Genomic DNA, 22609 nt, shown 5'->3' on the forward strand with positions numbered 1-22609 from the left:
ATAACAATACAAGCCACAAGAAAGGCAGGTGATATTACCTACCCTTGGGTCAAGGACATTCATTCTTATATGGCACTGACATTTTAAACATTGCTCCTCCAAAAAAAAAAAAAAAAAAAAAAACACACAGTGAAGTAGCAAAAGCTTAAAACACCAGTCACTGAGGGTTCCCCCCCTCGTAAGGACGACCCTGTGCTCTGACAACACTGACTGGCATGTTATGCTGCTGTCAAGACACACAATGAAGGTCTCACCACCAGCAGCCAAGTTCTTGTTCTGCATTTCCTGCTCCTTGCGGTCGAGCTCTGCTGCCTTCCGCTCCAGCTCCTCCTGCTGCCTAAGGAGGTTGGCCTGGGCCGCGGCGGCTGTGACCTGGCAGAGAGGAGGAAACGCCGGTTACAGCAGCCACATCCACAGTCCCACAGATATACAGTCCTGAGTTGCATGCTATACAAGGGGACAGGGTATACTGGGAGGGGAGAATATACTAGGCTGTTGGGCTATTCTTTGGCTTTCAGGCTTTGGGGTTATTTTTAGAGGCAAACTTAATTCAGATATAATGTAGGCATCAACATTTTCTAGTCATGCTTTTGGTTGTTTGTTGGGCACCTATCAGGCTTCCCTAGAGTCACAGAAACTGGAAAACCCTGGCAGCTCTCAAGGTAGCAAGCACATGTTTTGGCATTCTGGAACCAATTCCACTTGTTGTAAAAACGTAAGCAAGTGTAAGATTTTTTGTATTGTTTTATTTTTATAAAGTGCTGCCAAATTGAACAGCACAAGTTGCCTTTTACAGTGCAAACTCTTTCGTTTGGTGTCACTGAATAGCACCAACATCATACCTTTCAGCTATATCCTGTATCATCCTAACACTCTCACCTGCTCCTTCTCTGACTATGGCAACTGGACAATAGTGATTGCCTGTCTGAATACTTATTCTCTGGCCCTGACCTTGGTGCTACAAAGCTTCTGGCCTTCCTAATCATAAGTGCCTGTATAAAATAACCAAAAAGCTCTTGACAACTGTGAGACTCATACTGAATGTATGTCCATTTATCAGTGTCCCACTGAGCTGGTTTCAGCATTGATTACAATCCAGCAGAGCACCGCAGTGTCTGAACAGCACAGCCCTGCTAGCAGTCACATTTTGTAATACATTTCATCCATCCACATGACAGCTTGAATTAATTTGCTCAGAAATCATCCTTTGCAGTTTTTCTACAGAATTCTTAAGAGCATCCAGCTGGTCTATGGGTTGCAGCAGCAACAACCAGAAAGTCAAGAAGAAAGAAACACAAACAGATTCTGAATGCAAATGGGAACAACGCCTGTCTGGCGTCTCCATTTGCAGTATGAGATTCATCAAGCGGAGCATCGGCACTGACCTGTGGACTGGGCTCCACTGAGGGCTGCAACACTGCGGGCTGGGATGGGGCTGGTTGAGCAGGGATAGTAGTGAGAGTTGGGGTGGTCTAGAAAACCCAATGAGACATACACATCAAATTTGTGTTATCAACATTTTAATATAAAATAACTAACACAGAACATAAGTAAGTACCCAAAGGAAATGACAAATGCTAAATTATTACACAGCCACATCTTTATGGTATTCTTTACAAACACTGCAACTCCAATATGCATATGTACGTAAAACCACTTTAATGAGAACAAAAGAATAGGATGAAAAGCCATGATGTGTGTGACATTGTACACACACACACACACACACAATAAAAGAGAAAAGAAGAAAATCTCACCAAAGTGGAGTTTCCAGAGAAGGGATTGTATTCCCCTACTCTTTCTGTATTGGAAGTAGTCAGCTGTGTGACTGAGGGATCCTGGAACAAAGAGATTGTACAATGTGTATTGTCGCAAGGATACAACATTAACTTTCCTTATGAATGGCAATGTTTCCAGTGTTATCTTCCTAGCCTTTATCTTTTATTTGTTTAGTTTACCTCAAATTGTTAAACATGAAGATCCTTAAAGCTTCTAGCAAAACGACGGGTTAGCATCTTGTTCCCAGAAGGCAACCCGGTAATTACACCTGTGCTTGTTCTAACAGTACATCATCATCCTAGTTGTATATTTTCAGAAGGTGTGCCTGAAGTCTTGCCGTTTACCTGGCAAATGGTTTCACTTTCTGGAGGTCTTTCCTCAAATCCCTACCATTCAAGACAACCCCCATTAATTAATTAACATACTTGAGCATACTTCAAATGTACTTAATGTACTTATTTTAAGGTTAAAAGCTGTGAGAATAAACTTGGCCAGACTACAGAATCCAGGGCTCTGGAACTACCTTCTTTATGATTTTATTAAGAATTTGACTGTTTCAGTTTTGGAGATGCTTGTTAAGAAAATCCTGTATCTGGAAGGCTCTCTCATGTCACCTGTGCAGCAGCAGCACTGACCTCATAACAAGGCGAGACAAAAGAACAAGAGTATCCATGTGAAAGGAAAAATGTGTTTCCTGTATGCTTTCAGGCACACCTTTATTTATCAAATGTACTTACTTACCTGCAACAGGTGTTACAGTTGAATGGTTTGTCTTTAATTTAACAACTATACATGAATGTATAAAAATGTATCTAACAGCAAAATAATGTTCTGCAGGTTTATTCTGAAATGTGATTGAGCATTGAGTAACAAGGAAACTTGACAATGTACACCATCGTATTACATAAATTATTATTAGCACAATCAATAACGAGAACGCCTACCCTAGCCAACACAAAATGTGAAATGATGATGCATTTCAAAACTGCAAACCTCAGTTAAGTCAGCATCCATAACCATAATGTAAACCTAAGTTTCCTGCCCAAGAGAGTAACATTCAGTTCCAATGCAGTACAACTGAAGTCCGAGTTCTTCAATATTTATTGAAAGAGTGAATGGAGGCATAGAGGCATGGAGCCTTACAACCTTTCAAGACTGACCTCCACAAAGCAGGAAGGGAAAAGGTTGAAATTACAGAAAAACAAGTGCAGTTACTGTGCAAAATTGTGCAATTGGCTTTAGGCAACTGAGATGTGTCAGCAAGCAAGTTAAATTACTATTTTTCAACTTGTGTGGGATCAATTTACACATTTACATGAGTGAAAGTGAGCATTTTATAAGTATGGGTAGAAGGTACAGCTAGGAACCCCAAGGAAACCACTTGCCCAAGGAAACCACTTGCCCAAAGAATGAGGCGGGTGCGGCATTTTAACAGTGAAGGCTGGCAGTCGTCTACGGAGTTAAAAGGCCTCATTGCCCAGGGAGTGTTATAATAGGACGCTCCCTTGTCCTACAGGTTTTTCAACCACACAGCATTGTGAAACTAGCATAGAGTTATTCCGAAGTTCCACATGACACCAAAAGACCATCACAGTGTTACTATGGAGATTTGTGTTAATATGCTAATATAGCTACAAAAAGCTAGCAAAGAAAATCCCATTGCAGAAATAGTAAAGCTCTTGCTTGTGATTTAAACACAATATGTTAATTATATCACAGCTTTCTTAAAACATTTTCCATCGGCATCCCAGGATGGATAATGCCTGGACAATAACATTCACAAAAATATCAGAAACTTAAAGAAAAACTATGAAGAAAATGTATTGTGCACCAATTTGTCCGAATTCTTTGTGTTATGTATAATACAATGCCTACCTTATTGAATGAAACATCAGTTTAACTATTTATCTTATAATATGCAGTTTGTCAGTCAGATAATAAGGAAGCAGCCTGGGACTACAGTACTAAAATATATCCCAATATTTGATACTGGCTCTGGCTAAGGAACCTTGAAGAACAAAAAAAAAAAAAGTACAGCTTAAAGAAGTGGCTCTTTATTTACAAAATAATTTACCATCTGGGGGTTGTAAGCTGAAAGTAGAAATGTGACACAGTGCATGTGATTTGAGATACAGCTGAGAATGACCCTTACCATGTTAAATGAATTCAATATGTTCTTGTTTTGCTGAAAGTCTGCCAATCTCATGATAGACATTGTTTTGTATTACTGCTAGGGGCACATTTCATTTGCAGCAATAAGAGAAAACTGTCACCGCAGATTGTGTTATAGGAGAGTGAGTAAGCATGCACTGTAATTTGCCCCACCATAATTATTACACTAGTGAGAACAGCTCTATTTTTGGGCAAAAGAGACAGGCAAATTGTGACTGGGGCAGCAATGTCAAAAAAGGCAGTAATTATATAATGCCTTCGGTGTGAAACCACTAAAGTACAGAAGTACTAAAATATTGTATTGATAAGTTAACTAAGATTATGTCCAGTAATTATGCATTTCAACACAAACACTTACAGCTGACAAGTTCTCTCATTTGTTTCAATGTAAGCCATTATCTGGTTCTGAAGGATAAGGTTTTCATTCCCCTTGATACACAGCAACATTTTCACACTGAAATACATTAGTGATCTAAATTGATCCTTTGTATGAGGATCCCACTTTCTCCTTGAAAAGTGTAGGTCAAGAAAGACAGACACTATGTTGTAGTGCCAGTTACAAACGTTTACCTTTCTTCTACATTTATTTTTAAGTTATGCATGAATACTGTTTTTTTTCCAGTTCACCTTATCCTAGCCACCAACAACTATTGCAATGTTAGGCAATCAACAACGTTGCTCTGTACCAACAGGAAGGTCCTTTGCAGTAGCTGCAAAGTTTGCATTTCTGTAATTTCCTTTCATTCAGTGCAATTGTACTGTACTGGAATAATCTGGTTTAGATATAAAATTGAAAAGCTTGCTGAAGTTTAGTTAATCTTTACTAATTATAAGTAAAATAAATACTTTTACAGAGCTCTTATATTGTCATGCAAACCTACTTAGTCATATTAAATGTATGTTTACGTCAGTGCATTTTAATTTAAGGTGCCAAAAAACAAACACCGGCTTCACACTACAACTTAGGCCTATAACTACAGTGCATTTCTGGCAAAGCCACAAAGCTCAGATTCATCACCACATCCTTCTTCTCTCCAGTGATTGTACATGCAGTATTCGTTCTTAATATTCACTCAAACAAAATCATATCATTTCAGAGGTAAAAGTTATGAAGCTATCACAAAAGTGTTGCGATAATAAGCATAGCACGCCTGTGACAAACGTGCTCACGATGCAGTACCTGCTTTTATAGGACCTGCTACTAATGTTGCTATCATTTCAATATCAGTACAGGATGTCACTAATCAAGAGCACTAGAAACGGACGTGTAAACAGGACATTTACCAAAGTAACAGAGCCCTTACAGAATGAATGTTTAATCGGTTTTCGAGGAATTAATATTAGTATTTAGGTGTGACAGAAAAAACAAACGCCACTTTAAATTAAAAACTGACAATCATACTGCGACCTACGCAGTTGCTTACAATGGCAACTTGCAAGAAGCACACTTGCACTGACACTGGTGCACACTTTCTCAGCCCTTGATGACGCTACGTGATCTTGCTGTTTGGAGCAAGAAGGGGGGAAAAAACCTTGTGCACCTGTTGATGACATTAAGGTGTTCATGGTAGTAGGTTGCTTAACGCGTAAATTATATTTCAAGGCTTGTCTATACAAAATATTATATTACAGCAGATGCTTTATAAGATAAATAACACAATGCCGTTTCCTACAGTTTTAATACATTTAGTCATTAAATTGCTCAAAGCATTCGCTCCCCATCTGAGAGAAAGAGGAGAAAAAAAAGACGCATCCCCCATCCCTATCGTTTCTTGATTGGGTGTCAAATAAAACAAAAGTCCCCAATAGGTGGAAAAGGTTGTCAATCATGCCACGTCGCCGGAGGAATGTCAACTGGGCCCAACCCAACAACCAACCCAACAGGTTTCTTTAGCAGCGTTGTTTCCCCCACATAAACAATTGTTTTTAGTATTTTGATTTGCAAAATACTTATACAATCGGGAAATCCATACCTGGAAAGGATTGACATCCACTGGGTCCACGAAGGGGTTGCTGTCGAATCCCGACATTTTGAGCTACTCGTCCTCGCTACCTATGTGATAAATAACCCCGTCTCTTTCGTACTTTCCTTTGCTTTGCCGTATCTTTCACTCAGACAACTTCCTGAACAGCAGCTTTGTGCGCAGGCGTTGTGGGTATGACGAAGCACGGAGTGACGTCACCCTCGGTCAAACCACAGTTTTCTCTTTGGTTCCGACCCGGCTAAATTACATGGAGTAAAATTCACAATTTAAATACAATACATATATAAATAAACTAAACTATGTATATTATTTGCAACAATAGGAATTATAGAGATACCTTTACAATAATATTATCAACAACAATTATTATTATTATTATTATTATTATTATTATTATTATTATTATGATTATTATTATTGCTAACTGGGTAGTGCTATGCTTTCCAGATAATAATGATCAATTGCACTGAGACAACTATGCTTATGCTGCGAATAATTGTACTAATATAGAACTTTTGGTTTGTTTCCAAAAAGCCCAATGCATGCATTTATGACCACCAGCCAGCCATTCGTTTTGAAATTAATAATTAATTGAACTGTTTTTAATTACAAAAGTATACTTAGATGTAACATGGAGTACTAAAGATAATGAACATTATTATGATTATGATTATTACATGACTTATACTTAAGTACCCCTTACAGTGTTGTACTACTATCCTTATTTTACAAGTACATTTACTTCTAAATATAATCTACAGTGCAGCATGAGGATGTGGTCGGTGTACGGTGACGTCAGCGGGTTGTCATTGCCAGGACCGACGTTGCAGCAATGGAGGAAGTAAGAGGTCAGAAACATTTGCTGCTTAACTGTACTTTGAAATACGACAAGGGGTTTTGCATGTCGACTCAAGGTTGTCCAACTTGCGATTAACAACTGCCACAAGGCAATGAAAAGAAAATAATTCGTCTAAAGCTTCGTAGCCGAGCTAGATAAGTGAGCGTTACATAGGTACCTAAAACAGCATCCCTTAGGTTAACACACATATTTTCGGATTCAGTTGTCGTCGTTTTATAAATATTTCATATTCCGTTTGGGTATTACTGTAATTAAATGTTAGGGCTTCTGCCATGGTTAAAGCACCCTTAATATCAAACGTAGTTGTATTTGATTCGTTTCAATTAACATCAAATGTACAATACGATGGAATGCCGTGTCCAGAGGAGTAAGGGAGTGTCTCTAAAGTGCTTTACTGTTTTGAATCCGAACGTTTCCTAATAATAAAATCAATGTATTTACATTGTGAGAAATTATTATTTTTTAACATTTAACACTATTTTATGTAAAATATGTATTGTTATTATTTAATATAAAGTGAATGCATCTAAAAAGCATATTTTATGTGGCTTTGACCTATATATGCATGAAATGCATGAAAGCTCTATTATTATTATTATTATTATTATTATTATTATTATTATTATTATTATTATTATTATTATTATCTCGATTTGGTGTTTCTAGTCTGTGCTACATTTTAAAACAAACATAAAAAAGAATTACTTTGCCACAAGGCATAGCTGGATATCTTATCTATACATGCATGATCAGGTTGTGCCTTTTTTGTTTTTTAATTGGGATTCTTGTGGAAATGGAGTGAAACATACACATAGAGACTATTTGTGTTGATTATAGTGCATGGTGCTTACTCAAGACGCATCTCTTCCGACAGTACTTGTAATATTAGTCCTCTATCCCTGCTAGATAGCACTTCACAGTTCTTATTATACTCCTCGCATTATTGATTGTTTTCCTCCTTGCTCCCTTTCCCGTAGCCCTACATCTTGACAGCACTTAGCTTTCACCGTCCAGGATGTAGGAAGTCTCTTACTGTACTTGTGTAAATTGTAATTGGAATCTGTAAAATGTATTATTTTGAATTGCTATGTTTTAGCTAAGTTGAATTTGTAATGATTGATACTTCTCTGTATTTTTGCACTTATGTTGTAAGTCGCCCTGGATAAGGGCGTCTGCCAAGAAAAATAATAATAATAATAATAATAATAATAATAATAATAATAATAATGGTGTATCTGTTATTTCCAGTGTTTCCATTATCCTGTGTTGTCCAAAAGTACGCGTGGGGAAAGGTGGGGCTAGACAGTGAAGTTGCCAAGCTCGTTGTAAGCGGAGACCCTCTGACTGTGATTGAAGATGACAAGCCCTATGCAGAGGTGAGACATGAAGAAGATTGCAGCTGAAAAAATGTCCGACCTACCCAAGTGGAAGAAGAAAAAAACACCCCAAAAAACAAACAAAGGTTGCAACCAAATAAATATTCAGAACACTCTGTCTAAATACATAATCCAAAAAAACATAATCTCTAGCTATCATCCTTATATTAAAATATTGTATCTGGGCCCAGATATTCCACATTGCAAAACCTCAACAAAACATTGTATTTTAATGTTGTTTTTTCTTGTTTGTGAATGCTTAAAGCTGTCACATGCTTAGAGTATTACTTCCTACTGCTTCCATTCCATGTGAAATATTCTTAATATAGAATAGTTTTTGCAAGGGTCACTGAAAGTTGCAATGAAAGGCTGGGATATGTGAAATGTCTTTGTTGTTGTACAAGATATTCTTACATACTGAGGGCCCATTTAATCTCACAGAACCACAGCCTTCTATTTAAACCTGTCTCATTGCTTCTCTCAGCTGTGGATGGGTGCCCACCCTAAAGGAGATGCTCTCATCAAAGATAATAGGATTTCCCAGAGGACTCTGGGGCAGTGGATAGCAGATTATCCAGGCTGCTTGGGATCAAAGGTCAAGGATACATTCCAGGGACAGCTGCCCTTTCTGTTCAAAGTTCTCTCTGTTAACCTTGCACTGTCCGTCCAGGCCCATCCCAACAGGGTAAGCTGAATACCTTCCCATGACCTTGCACTGCCAATGGAAATGCAGACACTGTGCATAATGACAATTTGATCTTTGTATCTTGTTAGTGTATAATTTGTTATTTTTCTTTTCTGTTTTCCTCAGGAATTAGCAGTGAGGCTTCACGCTCAGTTTCCAGAGCACTATCCAGATAGCAATCATAAGCCAGAAATGGCCATCGCTCTAACTCCATTCGAGGGTCTCTGTGGCTTCCGACCCGTGGAAGAGATTGTAGGCTTTCTGAAATGTAAGTGCCATTTGTTCTTTTGTGGTGAATTGTATGTACTGTGTAGTTATAATAACATAATGTAATAACGTATCCTTGAGTGATGTCCCCTGTCCTGTGTTCCAGCGGTGCCCGAGTTCCATGCTTTGGTGGGAAACGAGGCTGCGGAGGAGCTGCAGAGCAGTGTGGGGGATGCAGGCAGGGTGTCAGAGGCTCTGAAGAAATGCTTCACCAGGATGATGAACTGTGAGAAAAAAGTATTTGTTGACCAGCTCAACATGCTAGTGAAAAGAGTATCTGAGGAAGGTGGGTGCTACAGTTATTACCTATCCTTTTGTATTGCTATTCCTAGTGGACATTAGCCTTCTTACAGTTGGGACCCTGTGTGTGACACTATTTTCCTCTTCATCTAGCGGCTGCAGGAAAAGACACATCAGGAAGTAATGGGGACCTGTTGCTACGGTTACACTCACAGTTTCCAGGGGATATTGGCTGCTTCTCCATCTACTTCCTCAACCGGATAATGCTGGAGCCAGGGGAAGCCATGTTCCTGGGGGCCAATGAGCCTCACGCCTATTTGTATGGAGGTCAGATTTCAATATGCCACTGCCACACAAGCCACATCCCTTTCTCTTCAGAAGCTACAATAAAACCTTTGATAGATTAAAGGAGAAGAAAAATAATTATAATAATTAATTAACTACACCAACTGCAGCTGTTCATACATCTAAATCTGTATTATTTCCACATTCCAATTCAATCTAGGACTACTTTCAGTATTTAATAGGTTTTATTATTGTTTTTACTTTACAATAGTTGCAACACATGGATGTTTTCTTATTTTACTTGAACAGATGGTGTTGGTGAAAAGACTTCTCAAAATGAAAATATTTATTTTTTAAGGTTTACCTAAGTAAATGTTACTAATAATGTTAATTGGCAATCAATGTAAACATGTATTAAATGAGCAGTCAGTCATTTATTTGCTTTTATGCTATGGCTAAACGGTGCTTGAATTATAAATGTTGTGGTTCATACATCTTAATACATCTGATGTTATTTATTACCAACGATGCCTGCCAGTGCACAATCGATTAGAATTAGCCATCAAACTAAATCAAATTGACACTCGATGCACCTAGTTTAATTCTGTCTGGGCACTATAAAAATAAGCACACAAAAAAGTATCTAGACTGTGATCCTCAACCTGATTTAAAGAGGCTAGTCACATTTTAAATCACCACATATTTTTGTAATGGTTAAATGTGGATTGGACAATAAAATATGTTAATATTAAAAGTAGGACCTTAAGAGTTATTCTAAGGGAAGTTAAAGCATGCTTTTAATTGTATTTTATTTTTGAATGTGTGTGTTCTCCCCAGCAGACTACATTATGTGTTCTGTGTGCATTTTCTACTGCAGATTGCATTGAGTGTATGGCCTGCTCTGACAACACTGTGCGAGCTGGGCTGACACCCAAGTACATTGACGTGAGCACCCTTTGCGAGATGCTGAATTACTCTCCTGCCCCAGCCAGCTCCAAAATCTTCCCTTCTGTCCGAGACGCCTCTGATCCATGTGTCTTCCTCTATGACCCCCCTGTCCCCGACTTCACCGTCATGAGGATCCAGGTAATGCACCCTCTTCCTTTTACTCGGCCTGTTCTCTTGGGTTGAGCTATGAACTCTGGTGCATCTTTACAGTTATCCGGTAATCCCTCTGTGAAAATTTGCTACAGCCTCTTGGGATTGCTCTCATTTAATTAGATTAAATGTTTGCGCAAGCATGTTCACTTCATTAATGCAGATCGCCTCTCCTTGGGCGATTAGTGCTTAGTGTATAACTCCTGCCGTCCTGCAGTCACAATCCTGCATGATTTACAGGTGTCTTAATGTGAACTACCATTAGGTATTTGGAAGATTACACTGACCTAGTTAGGAACAATGTCTGCTAGAGAAGCCATTCAATTTCAGGGCATCTCAGGACACATTGTAAAGATGTATCTTCAGGGAAACTGTAGCCAGCCTGCAAAGCAAACTATGAAATACAAAAAGCTTTGACTTTGGGAAGATTGACCCACTGGTTATACACTCATGAGATTAGAAGACTCATCATATGACTCTCAGCATTAGTTTATATAAGGCAGGGATGCCTCAACATGTGGATGGAGTGCTACAATCCCTCTGCTTTCATAGGTGAACCATCAGCCATTGATTATTGGGAGCAAATGGTGGATTTTGACCAATTAAATCTAAGAGATAAGGTCAGAAATGTATTAAGGGCCTGGATAAAGCAGAAACCAGATGAGCCCTTGGCTTTCCTAGACCAGGCTGTGGCAACCCCTATGCTTAGCTATTGTAATCTTTGATGGAATGGGAACTGACCTTCAGCCTAGGACTTGTGGCTGATGAGGACGTCTCTCTGGTGTTGCAGATCCCCGGATCAGTGAAGCAGTACACTGTGGCTCCCATCGACTGCGCTGGGATCCTGCTGGTGGTGACTGGAGAGGCCACCGCTGCCTCGGCCGCCGCCCTCTCTGACATGGCTCTCAGGAGGGGTTCTGTGCTCTTCATCTCAGCCAATGAGAGTGTGGCACTGCACATAACCTCCCCTGCCGGCATGCTGCTGTTCCGGGCCTGCTGCGTCTTGTAACCCCTTCCAACCCCCTGCCTCAACCCTAAGGGACCTCTAGTACCCCCAAACTGGGCTGCTCTGGCTCTAGTTAGGTAGCATTAGTCTAGCTGAGGAGCCTGGCTGAATTTTATCCTAGAAACTGTGACACTGTCATCATACAGTCATACAGTAGAACTCAGTTCATATCATATGTACAATATGTATGTATGTTTACTACTTTAAGTACATGAGAAGAATATGCTGCACTAAATTGTCGGAAGAAGGGACTTTTTTTTTTAATAATGCAAGCAGCCTGGGTTTGATTATTTTTGGAATGGAAGTTTATTTATAGGTCTCCTTGGTATGCTTGCTACACTCTATCCCTGTTATAGGAGTAACACCTCTCTGTTATTTCCTTTCTTGTTCATAAAAATAGTCCAGATTGCTGTGCTTATCAAACTGACTTTAATATTGAGGTGCAAACTTAAAACTCATGAGATTACAACAAAGAAAAGATAATATTTTCCTTGTTTTATTTCCTTACTCAGTGCCTGACCTCTGCAAAGAGTAGGTCCTCCAGCCCCCCCTACAGTCTAAACAGGGTAGCTGTATGCATGGACACCTGATTGCATTAGCTTAATAAATTACAATTGCTCCTTACCTCTCAACAAATTACATTAATGAACAAAGTGGTTGCTTCTCAGTTGGTTGATCAGGCAGGCCTGTATAACTGAATAAAATTATATATATATATATATATATATATATATATATATATACATTTTAATGATTACTAAGGATTATGCATAATTTAAGGGTGATATTTACTGTTGTTTTGCACTTTACAGAATGATCAGGGCATGTGCATGAGCTACATAAATGGCTGCCTACTTTATTTTTACCTCAACATAGTATGAATGAACAAAGTGCTTTCTACTCAAATGACTGAGATATTAAAACGTATATGAGAGTTATACAATTATTTTTAGACAAATCTTTTATGAGTGACATTGTTTTTGTTTGCCTGTTGGTTAATCATTTAAAAATCTTTGGAGCTGTGGTCTCTTTATTGAAGTCCACAGAAGCCTGATAACCTTGGGGTCAAAAGAAGAGAAGGATAATACTGCCATGTAAAACTTTGTCTTGAATCTTGATCTCACAATGTCTGTCATAAAGGAGAAGTCATTAATACATTTTCACCTTGGAAGCATGCAAGAACTTTAAAGCAGACCAATGTGTAAAAATAATTAAATACAACTATCAACCACCCAATCAACTACAAATTACAAACCTGGTATTTAATTGCAGCTTTTTGTTTGCTGTAGGCTTCCAAATGAAAACTTGCCATCATATATAAGGTTTTAACTCAACAATTTTTGGTTGGTTGATGTTTGGATCTATGGAGAATGTGGTAGGCAGCTGTATTAAATTGCTTGTTTGTCATTATGCCTGCAGACAAAATAGGATTCACAGTTTGACGTGCATGGCAGATGTGTGCAGTGGAATGGTAAGGCTCACTTAAGCTTAGTGCCCACCCGTTTAATTATACAGTGGTACCCAATGCATTTTTTCAACGTCAAGTCACTTGGCAATGAAGTACTGGGGAACCTGTGAAGTTCCCACCTATGAGGGGAAACTGTAGCCAGCTGAAAGGTTTTGTCAGCATGTTTATTTTATTTTGACAGCATTGAATTCTGCCAGAATGTATAATTTTGTTGAATTTGAGTTTTGTAGTCCCTTTCCCTTTGCATTTATATCCAGATGAAGTAGACCAGTTTGGAGCTTCTGGTATATTTTGTTTCTGGAATGGTTCACAGGTCTCAAACTGCAATTTAAACCATAATAAGGAATGCTTCCTCCTGCCCAAGTTTAAAATGAAAGAAGGAATGGATTGTTGAAATAGACTTGTATTCAGAAGCATGGGTTTGAAAAGAGGGTATCTTTTCATATGTATGTACAAACCTCAATAAATATGTATTCATTAAGTGTTTCTCTGCATTTTTCATTAAAAGATCACATTCATGTTTACAACTATTCCCTTATTATGGCATTTTGAAAGATTAGTTCAAAAAATGGGAGAAAGGTACTATGAAATTCCTTAATAAATCATGATGAAGAAAAAAAGAAATGTTTCTACTAGGTGTCACACATTTTGATATTTAACAAATAAACAATTTATAACATCCATATTTTCATGTTACTTAAGTTCCTTCTTTGGTTAAACATGATTCTCCGAATCTAGTTTATGCTCAGATCATTGCCATGCTAACTAATGATTTAAAGGGGGGGGGGACAAATCTGAAATAAATCTAAAGATGAGAAGGTAGGTGTTGACAGGAAGTGCAAACTGCTGCTTTTATGAAACTGAAAAGAACAAATGATTTGGCAAAAAGGATGGTGCATATACAGCAGATGGAATTGGAACATGTCTGACAGAAGATACTGTGGAAGTGTATAAGAAGGAAAATTTGTAATAGTTATAATATACTTGATTGTCTAAGAAGGGTGGAAGGTAAAAAAAAGGAATTTGCTCAGACAGTAATTGCCTCTGATCTTCAGAATAATATTTTGAAAAGAAGTTCAGTAAATTGGATGAATAAATCACATTATATGCATGCACTATGGCCTTTACACAGATATAAAAACAGTCAGAGCTGTATGACAATTAATCACGGGAGAAGTCTGGGAATTAAGCCAGGAGGCCTTCAGGGCAGGACTGTTGTTTTATCTTCATTCTGAGCTGCTATCACGCTTATTGTGGTTTTTATCAGCACTTAACTCACAAAAACCTACAAACCACCAACCTGTGAGATTCACAGAAGACTATAAAAGCAATTAATTTAAAATGCATTTAAAACTTGAAAATATTAATGAGTAGAGCCTTTCCTTAAGGATTTTTTTAATACAGAATATGGCTGTCTAAGGCTAAAGGACACTTCTGTACAATTCTGCAACAATTTATCTAAGAACAACAGCATCATCATCACCATTAGCCTATATTGATCCGGTGCTGGGTGAAGGCCTCCCTAAGATGTTTACACTTGCTTGCTTCAAGAACAATTTTCATCTATACAGTGAGGGAAAAAAGTATTTGATCCCCTGCTGATTTTGTACATTTGCCCACCGACAAAGAAATGATCAGTCTATAATTTTAATGGTAGGTGTATTTTAACAGTGAAAGACAGAATAACAACAAAAACATCCAGAAAAACGCATTTCAAAAAAGTTATAAATTGATTTGCATGTTAATGAGGGAAATAAGTATTTGATCCCCTATCAATCAGCAAGATTTCTGGCTCCCAGGTGTCTTTTAAACAGGTAACTCTCTTAAAGGGAGTGCTCCTAATCTCAGCTCGTTACCTGTATAAAAGACACCTGTCCACAGAAGCAATCAATCAATCAGATTCCAAACTCTCCACCATGGCCAAGACCAAAGAGCTGTCCAAGGATGTCAGAGACAAGATTGTAGACCTACACAAGGCTGGAATGGGCTACAAGACCATCGCCAAGCAGCTTGGTGAGAAGGTGACAACAGTTGGTGTGATTATTCGCACATGTACAGGCCCGTCTGAAGTTTGCCAATGAACATCTGAATGATTCAGAGGAGAACTGGGTGAAAGTGTTGTGGTCAGATGAGACCAAAATCGAGCTCTTTGGCATCAACTCAACTCACCGTGTTTGGAGCAGGAGGAATGACCCCAAGAACACCATCCCCACTGTCAAACATGGAGGTGGAAACATTATGCTGTGGGGGTGTTTTTCTGCTAAGGGGACAGGACAACTGCACCATATCAAAGGGACAATGGACGGGGCCATGTACCATCAAATCTTGGGTGAGAACCTCCTTCCCTCAGCCAGGGCATTGAAAATGGGTCGTGGATGGGTATTCCAGCATGACAATGACCCAAAACACACAGCCAAGGCAACAAAGGAGTGGCTCAAGAAGAAGCACATTAAGGTCCTGGAGTGGCCTAGCCAGTCTGCAGACCTTAATCCCATAGAAAATCTGTGGAGGGAGCTGAAGGTTCGAGTTGCCAAACGTCAGCCTCGAAACCTTAATGACTTGGAGAGGATCTGCAAAGAGGAGTGGGACAAAATCCCTCCTGAGATGTGTGCAAACCTGGTGGCCAACTACAAGAAACGTCTGACCTCTGTGATTGCCAACAAGGGTTTTGCCACCAAGTACTAAGTCGAAGGGGTCAAATACTTATTTCCCTCATTAACATGCAAATCAATTTATAACTTTTTTGAAATGCGTTTTTCTGGATTTTGTTGTTGTTATTCTGTCTCTCACTGTTAAAATACACCTACCATTAAAATTATAGACTGATCATTTCTTTGTCAGTGGGCAAACGTACAAAATCAGCAGGGGATCAAATACTTTTTTCCCCTCACTGTATATATCTCTATATATTCAATTAATAATACACAAATGGTTGAATCCTGCAAAATGCAGATGGGTGAACCACATGTTTAGGAGGCTGTACTGATATACAAACTACAGTGTTTTTAACCTGATCATGTTTGTCATGGTGGGGGGAAGTAAGATATCATCTTGCTGCAGGTGACTGCCATGAACTGTGGGAGGTCCATCTTTCTGAGCTTGTCCAAGCTCTCTACCTAGTGTCTTTTCTTTTCAGTGAACATCTGGTGGTTCTCCAAGCAACTAGCGCACAGCTTCCTCTCACACTTGAAGCACATGTAACTGGCAGTAGGCAGTAGCCTTACACCTGGAGTATAGCAGCTTGCTGTACCCTACTACCTGCCTCTGGATATCAACTATGGCCTTGAGCTGAGAGAAAAACAAGTTGTCCTTTAGTACACAGAGGGTGATGCTCTTTTGGCATGTAGGACAGGTGACCATTCCAAACCTCTCACACAAAAGTTTACAGACAGGACAACAGCTTCAGGGAAGTGATGTCATCACCAACACAGCAGAAACTGCTCATTGCTTAGAACAAGGCCTGAATGGGTTGTCTTTGCAAGGCAAGGCAAAACAAAACATCTATCAGAGCACAGTATATAAGGGAAGTATCTATTTGAAAACATACAAAGTATAGGAATTGGAAATGTTTTCTTGTTATCCTGTTTTTGTACAATAAAAAACAAATGTCAATGAAAAAACTAAAATGTTACATGGCTAAATTACTTTGATAATTTATGTACATTCTAGTTCCATTCCATGAACAAGCAATCAAACAGTATGAAGACAAAAGCATAGTTCATATCTCACCTAAGGCAGCTTTAGGACTGACAAGTTACAACAGACAAGGGGAATTAATCTTGAAATTATAGGAGGTAATGTTAATTAAATGCTTTTATAAGTAGAAAACAATTAATTTACTGAAAAATAACACTTACTGAAGACCATTTGGGCCTTTCATAAACAAATAGTGACTGTTTCACTAAGATCCTGGTGTAAAATAAGACAAAATTACTAAATCTTTCTTAGGTGACAAAGGGAAACACTTTGGACCCAGCATATTGTAACATTTTAGGGTTTTTGCTGCTGGATTTTCTGTGTTTAAAAAAAACATGAAGTGGTGAGTTGAGGTTACTGCAACAGGTTATATTCTCAGGCAGCTTTTTAAAGAGCAGCACTGAACTTGAGTCTCTCTCTAAAGTACTTCTCTGAGGTGGGAACTGGGGCACCCTATATATATTTTTGCCCCCTTGTCACTGTCTTTCACCCGATCATGTAATTTGAAGAGCAGATACGGAAGGGAGTAGGGTGAGAGGGTGTAGTTTGGGACACAGTCCAGATTAAGCCTCATCCACACTGGAAGAGAGTGGTGTGAGCGAAGCCTCTTTTATTCAACACAGGTACGGGACAAACAGAAAAAAAGTCAATAAACTTCTTATAAAGTAACACAGCACAAAAGCCAGAAGTTTTTATTTTAGTTATTAACTAATGTTTAGAATTTAATTTAACTTGTCAGAAGCAAACATCTATTTCTGATTGATATTCTAATAATAGGAGGGCATCACATTTGGAGTAATGAAAACCAAAAGTAAACATTGTCCTACATGATTTCATTCATGCAGTCAAGGTTAGCTCATTCTTAAAGCCAGATATTCTCATATTAATCGTCATTGTGTCAGGATTTGTGACTGACTTGTTACATTTCTTAATGTGCAAGTTGGTTTCCAGGGAGCCTCAGTGAGAAATAAATTAGCGATAAAAAGATCAAATAAGTGATAATACCACAATTCCATGATAGAAAAACTAGAAGAGTGAGCCATATTTTAAGATGTTTTATTTAATTGTTAAACGTCATTACCACATCTAAAGATAAATTCAATTACTTTAAAAAATATCATAAATAAGAGGGCAGGAGACTAACAAACGGACAGCAGCTGTTTGTGTGCTCTCTCTTCCTTCTGGACACTGGAAACATGCAAGGAAAAGCATGTATTCTATTGCTGGGTCTGCAGTAGTGTTATTCTTTTGCTTTGGGTTAAAACTTAGACATTCTGGTGACTCAGTGATACTCACTCACAGTGCTGCAAGTTTTATAGGTCACCTTAAATCCTCAAAGGTATGAAGAGCTGGAAACAGGGGTCATGCCAAAAAACGATCTAGTACAAGGGCCAGACAATCCTGTAGCTCAAGTGGACCAGGAGTCAGTCAGTATCTCTGCTCTGTTTTGTTTAAGAGGCAGCTCTGTTGAGCTCAGGACACTGTAGCTGTTTCAGGAAGTCAGAGATCTTTCCAGCAATAGTCCTGAAAGATGCATCCTTTAGGTTTTCTTTCAGGGGCTCCAGCAGCTGCTTCAGTCCATCAGGTGGACATTGCCTTTGAGCCTCCTTCAGCTTTTCAAGCGTGACGCCCCATGAGGCCAGTTTGCTGGCTGTGGGCTTGGAGATGGCTTTGCCCTGCACGAGTGGCAGGAGTGAAGCCTGAGCTTCCATCTGCGCCAGAGTGAAGGTGTGTCTGAGAACTTGCTCGGATGTGGGCATCCAGGCACAGCAGAGCCTCTGCAAAGCCTTGACATCTTCTAGAGCATTGTGAGCCTGATAGGAAGTCCCAAGAATCATCTTGACCAGATTCTCCTGTCGAAAACTCTGGATGGAAGTGTCCTTCAGCAGCTCTCTGGCCAAAAGCAGAGTATCTAGGAAGCCAGAGATTGTATGCTTGAATTCTCCTCTGAGGTGGACTTCATCCAGTGCCCTGAGCAGCACAGGACAGTCAAACCTCCTGATGTTGTGACCAGCAAGCAGAGGCTTGTGGAACATGTGAAGGAAAGCCAGGAAGGATGTCAAAGCCTCTCTAAGGGTGTTGGTGGGCAGGGACCGGTTGTGTAGGTACAGCTGTTGTCTCCTGACTCTGAATCCCGTGATGACAGAGGCCCCTCTCTGAATTGGTTGCCTGGGAACCATGTATACATTGAAGGTGTGGTCTCCGCTGACTGCAGACAGCTGGATAATGTCACACATTGTCCCTGTGGGCAAAGGAATTCAATCTGTTGTTACACTGAGCAATGTTCTCCAGGATTACCTGCAATAAAGAAGTATCAAGGTCTCAAATTAGTCATGTGACTGTCACTCCTGGAATTGAGTAATTCCTGCTGCTGACAATACCTAAGTAGATATCTTGCTTTTATATGCTTGGCAAAAGCATCACATTTGATTGATTAAGCAGACCAACAAACGACTAAGGCTATCATATAGAATAAAATCAGCAAATATCTACTGTGAGACAGGAATCTTATTATTTGATGCCTAATGCTATTCTGACAGCACCAAAGACAAATTATAAATACCAAGTCCAGTGGTTTCCAGGTCAAAGAAAACAAGTCTGTGGTGAACTCCATGAGAGGTGTAGGTCACTGGGAATGGACGTTGCTCCATGCGTTTTATCATCGGTGCTTTCTGTTAGATAATCAATATCACTTTTTTTTCCATTTTACAAAAAGATGGAAACAGTCTACCCCCTCCAATTAGTTTTGGAATTATGCATTGCCAAAGCCATACAAAATATGAACTGTTGCTGAATTCTACACACAAATGATATACAAATAATAAGTCTTTACAAACATGAATAGGCTACAGAGTGAAGTTTAGGGCCCAAAGACTAAAAACAGGAAGTAAAATAAGTTGTTCCCTGTGAGAAATATACACTGCATTATAGCCATAGTATAGTATAGCCACACAACCTTTAAAACTTACCTTCTTGGAGAGACTGTCCCTGGCAGTGTTCCTTTTTCTGAATGGCCAACAAAAAAATAACCCTTGGTTGAATGCTGACTCTAACATACCTAGGTTTTATCAGACCATTCAAGGTATAGCTTCACAAATCTCACTAAATCATATTTAATTAGCCTTAATTTGTCCAGCTGAGAATCAGCTGCTTAACAGTTCATATGTGAGAAAAGCATATCTGAAACCAATAACTTAAACAACAGTCAAGAAAGATCTAATTAAGGTACTTGTTCAATTAAGAGTTCAATAACTCAATCAGTTAAAGGAGAATTGAGCCCAGGATTAAAAGCTCTGAAATTAACAGTTAAAGAGAACAGTATGAATTATGCTGTTTTATTGTGAAAATTCAATATACAAAATGGCAGATAGGAATCTTTGACACAGGTTGCCTATTTGAAAGTGCATATGTTTTTCAATCACCCATTTTAGTTACAGTTCACCTCAACATTATTACGTTTACAGATTAAATCTGATAAAAAAAGACTGCAGACAAATATTTATTTTTTGTGCTAAGTTATATATTTTTTCAGTTATCTTGTATACACAATATCATGTGTAAATAGAAAAACAATGTATATAATATCACACAATTTGGGAACACCGTCTGACGGCATAATATAAAAGCACCTCACTGTGCAACAATTTTAACCACTCATTGTGATTCAATAATAAGCAAACACTTACTACAACTACACTACAATACTAAGTAACACCTAAATAAAAACGAGAAAAAACTTTTTACTACACAAAATAATAACATAATAATGTCACATGTAGTTATTTTACGTATACAAGTATAAAAGTATAAAATCAAGTGAAGCGATGTCTATGGACGACAGATGAGGTTGGACTCCAGGCCTTGTAGAGCTCCTGTAAAGCCTTGACGTCCTCCAGGGCATTGTGTGCCATGTAGGACTTTCCGAGGAAATATTTGACCAGATACTCCTGGGAGAACTTCCTTAAATCAGTGAACAGAGCTTTGCTCAGGAGGAAAGTGTCCAGGAAGCCACACATGACCTGCTTAAAATCATCCCTGAGGGAGAATTCATCCAGAGTCCTGGCCAGCACAGGGCAGTCAAACCTCTTGCCATTGTGGGCCACGAGTAGGGGCTGGTGGAGGTTGCGAAGGAAAGTCATGAAGTAAGTCAAAGCCTCTTTGTGGGTCATGGTCTCCACTGGCTGGCCATGCAGGAGCAGGGTGGAGTCTTCAACGGTAAAGCCTGTGATCCTGGAAGCCTCCTCTGTCATATTGCAGCGAGGAAGCATGTAGACATTGAGGGTCCTCTCTCCACTGATGGCTGACAGCTGTATGATGTCACACACTGAGACATCTGTGTGGAAAGCAGTTGTTACTGTTGAGACCGTTTGTTGATTTTGTGACACCCTTTCAAATGTGTATTAATGTATCCCAGTTTCTCTCAGCACTTGTTACGTATCCTATTACAGCACAACAGTAAAATCAAAGTACATTTTCTGCTTCTTCGTGAAGATAATTGAAAAATATGAAGATAAAAAATATCTATATTCTTAAGGGATCGTTTTCAATTATATATGTATCCCTTTTCTTGATTCCAATAGCTGATGCATGTGATGAATAATCTACTGCCAAATCAATTAAAGCTCCAGGTATGTATGCACATTGGACAACATCAGCTGTGTCTGAATTCCCGCTTTGAACTGTAAACTTAAAATAAAATACAGATTAATGTCTGTAGTGTAATTAAAATAATTTGAAGATTATGAACTGTTCTGCAATCAAAATACAATTACCAGGAACATCTGTAGTTAAATACAAGTCTTTTGAAGAAGAAAATAAAATAAGATTTGTTTTAGCAGTTATCAGATGTCCCAGTGGTTTTGGCTTAGTGTATGATTAAAACAAAAGCACTGTACATTACCCAGTCCCGTGGTCTCCAAATCGAAAAAGACAAAGGTGTATTCAGACTGACCCTGGGCAGTGCATCCATTTCTCTGTGGTTCAAAGTCCTTTAAACAAAAAATACAGCATATATGCAAATGTCTAACATATTTCACTAGCAGCTAATGGTGTCTGAATTCAGCAACGTTTTAAACACTGCCACTAAATGAACAGATACACTTGTTCCCACTTGTGATCTTTGTGACAAGTTATTTTATAAACTTCGTCGGTGGAAGCGATTATAAGCATTCCTCTGAGCCAGTTTACTTAAAAAAAATAAAAATAAACCCACTGGCGTCTGTCTGTGAACTACATTTCTACAGTCATGATTAGTATGTTGTGTGCTGAAAAGGAGAGCGTACATACATGCGCTCTATATGTGTCACGAGAACTGCTCTCCACTTCCCCATTTCATTATTATAATAAAGACAAAAACGGAAAATAATGTCTTACCATTGTGGACTGCGTCGGTGAATTTAGAGTTTCAGTATGCGGCAAAAACAGCAATAAAAAGTAAGCAGATTTAACACAAGATAGTTATTCTGAGAAATCACGACAGGGTTGCAACAGACGCAATGAGTAACCCCATGGATTGCACACACATTGTTTTGCTCTACTGTGTGAAATACACTGTGCTGTGACTCAATGGGTGGCACCCAGGGAGGGACAGGTGAGTTTTGAACACCTGGTTTAAGTCCGATACAGTAACTACAGTGACTAGAGTCATGTGCAATGAAAGGCTGTTGCAGTTTCGCTTTTAATGAAACTAAAAT

General features: G+C 38.9%; 4 protein-coding genes across 5 annotated transcripts in view; 1 reads left to right on the top strand and 3 right to left on the bottom strand.

Moving 5' to 3' along the window:
- scamp2 (secretory carrier membrane protein 2) overlaps nt 1–6071 on the bottom strand; it is a 14201-nt gene extending 8130 nt beyond the window's left edge. Inside the window, exons 1-4 of the mRNA XM_066701765.1 lie at nt 5925–6071; nt 1758–1838; nt 1386–1472; nt 255–372 (exon numbers count right to left, since the gene is read on the bottom strand). Of these exons, the coding sequence (XP_066557862.1) occupies nt 255–372; nt 1386–1472; nt 1758–1838; nt 5925–5981 (343 nt within the window). The 5' untranslated portion in view covers nt 5982–6071. The remainder of the gene's footprint in view (nt 1–254; nt 373–1385; nt 1473–1757; nt 1839–5924) is intronic.
- Nucleotides 6072–6722: 651 nt separating this feature from the next.
- On the top strand, nt 6723–12591 carry mpi (mannose phosphate isomerase). Its single transcript, XM_066701766.1, has 8 exons — nt 6723–6784; nt 8044–8171; nt 8656–8856; nt 8983–9124; nt 9230–9409; nt 9517–9690; nt 10526–10734; nt 11537–12591. The coding sequence occupies exons 1-8, from the start codon at nt 6769–6771 to the stop codon at nt 11753–11755; spliced, it is 1269 nt and encodes a 422-aa protein (XP_066557863.1). The 5' UTR covers nt 6723–6768; the 3' UTR covers nt 11756–12591.
- Nucleotides 12592–17956: 5365 nt separating this feature from the next.
- Nucleotides 17957–19940, bottom strand: plex9.2 (PML-like exon 9.2). 2 transcript variants are annotated; one of them, XM_066702907.1, is made up of 3 exons: nt 19886–19940; nt 19480–19588; nt 17957–19158 (listed from the first exon to the last, which is right to left on the bottom strand). In XM_066702907.1, exons 2-3 carry the CDS (start codon nt 19577–19579, stop codon nt 18368–18370), a joined length of 891 nt encoding a protein of 296 aa, XP_066559004.1. In that variant the 5' UTR covers nt 19580–19588; nt 19886–19940; the 3' UTR covers nt 17957–18367. The 2 variants fall into 2 exon arrangements, with proteins under 2 accessions (XP_066559004.1, XP_066559005.1); XM_066702908.1 differs by lacking the exon at nt 19886–19940 and having other exon boundaries at nt 17957–19214; nt 19480–19567.
- Nucleotides 19941–20235: 295 nt separating this feature from the next.
- LOC136748206 (DNA polymerase III subunit epsilon) lies at nt 20236–22464 on the bottom strand. Its single transcript, XM_066701768.1, has 3 exons — nt 22290–22464; nt 21817–21904; nt 20236–21249 (listed from the first exon to the last, which is right to left on the bottom strand). The coding sequence occupies exons 1-3, from the start codon at nt 22290–22292 to the stop codon at nt 20729–20731; spliced, it is 612 nt and encodes a 203-aa protein (XP_066557865.1). The 5' UTR covers nt 22293–22464; the 3' UTR covers nt 20236–20728.
- Nucleotides 22465–22609: the final 145 nt, after the last annotated feature.

The sequence above is a fragment of the Amia ocellicauda genome, chromosome 4 (assembly GCF_036373705.1).
Source record: "Amia ocellicauda isolate fAmiCal2 chromosome 4, fAmiCal2.hap1, whole genome shotgun sequence".
Classification (NCBI taxonomy): Eukaryota; Metazoa; Chordata; class Actinopteri; order Amiiformes; family Amiidae; genus Amia; species Amia ocellicauda.

What these genes read in the sequence shown, in the direction of transcription:
- plex9.2 (XM_066702907.1), bottom strand. Translation starts at nt 19,579, where the DNA reads ATGATAAAACGCATGGAGCAACGTCCATTCCCAGTGACCTACACCTCT. An exon ending in CCTGGAAACCACTGGACTTG is followed by an intron (nt 19,159 to 19,479) that starts GTATTTATAATT and finishes CTTTGCCCACAG; the next exon opens with GGACAATGTGTGACATTATC.
- mpi (XM_066701766.1), top strand. An exon ending in ATGACAAGCCCTATGCAGAG is followed by an intron (nt 8,172 to 8,655) that starts GTGAGACATGAA and finishes TGCTTCTCTCAG; the next exon opens with CTGTGGATGGGTGCCCACCC. An exon ending in GAAAAGAGTATCTGAGGAAG is followed by an intron (nt 9,410 to 9,516) that starts GTGGGTGCTACA and finishes CTCTTCATCTAG; the next exon opens with CGGCTGCAGGAAAAGACACA.
- LOC136748206 (XM_066701768.1), bottom strand. An exon ending in TTTGGAGACCACGGGACTGG is followed by an intron (nt 21,250 to 21,816) that starts GTAATGTACAGT and finishes CTTTCCACACAG; the next exon opens with ATGTCTCAGTGTGTGACATC.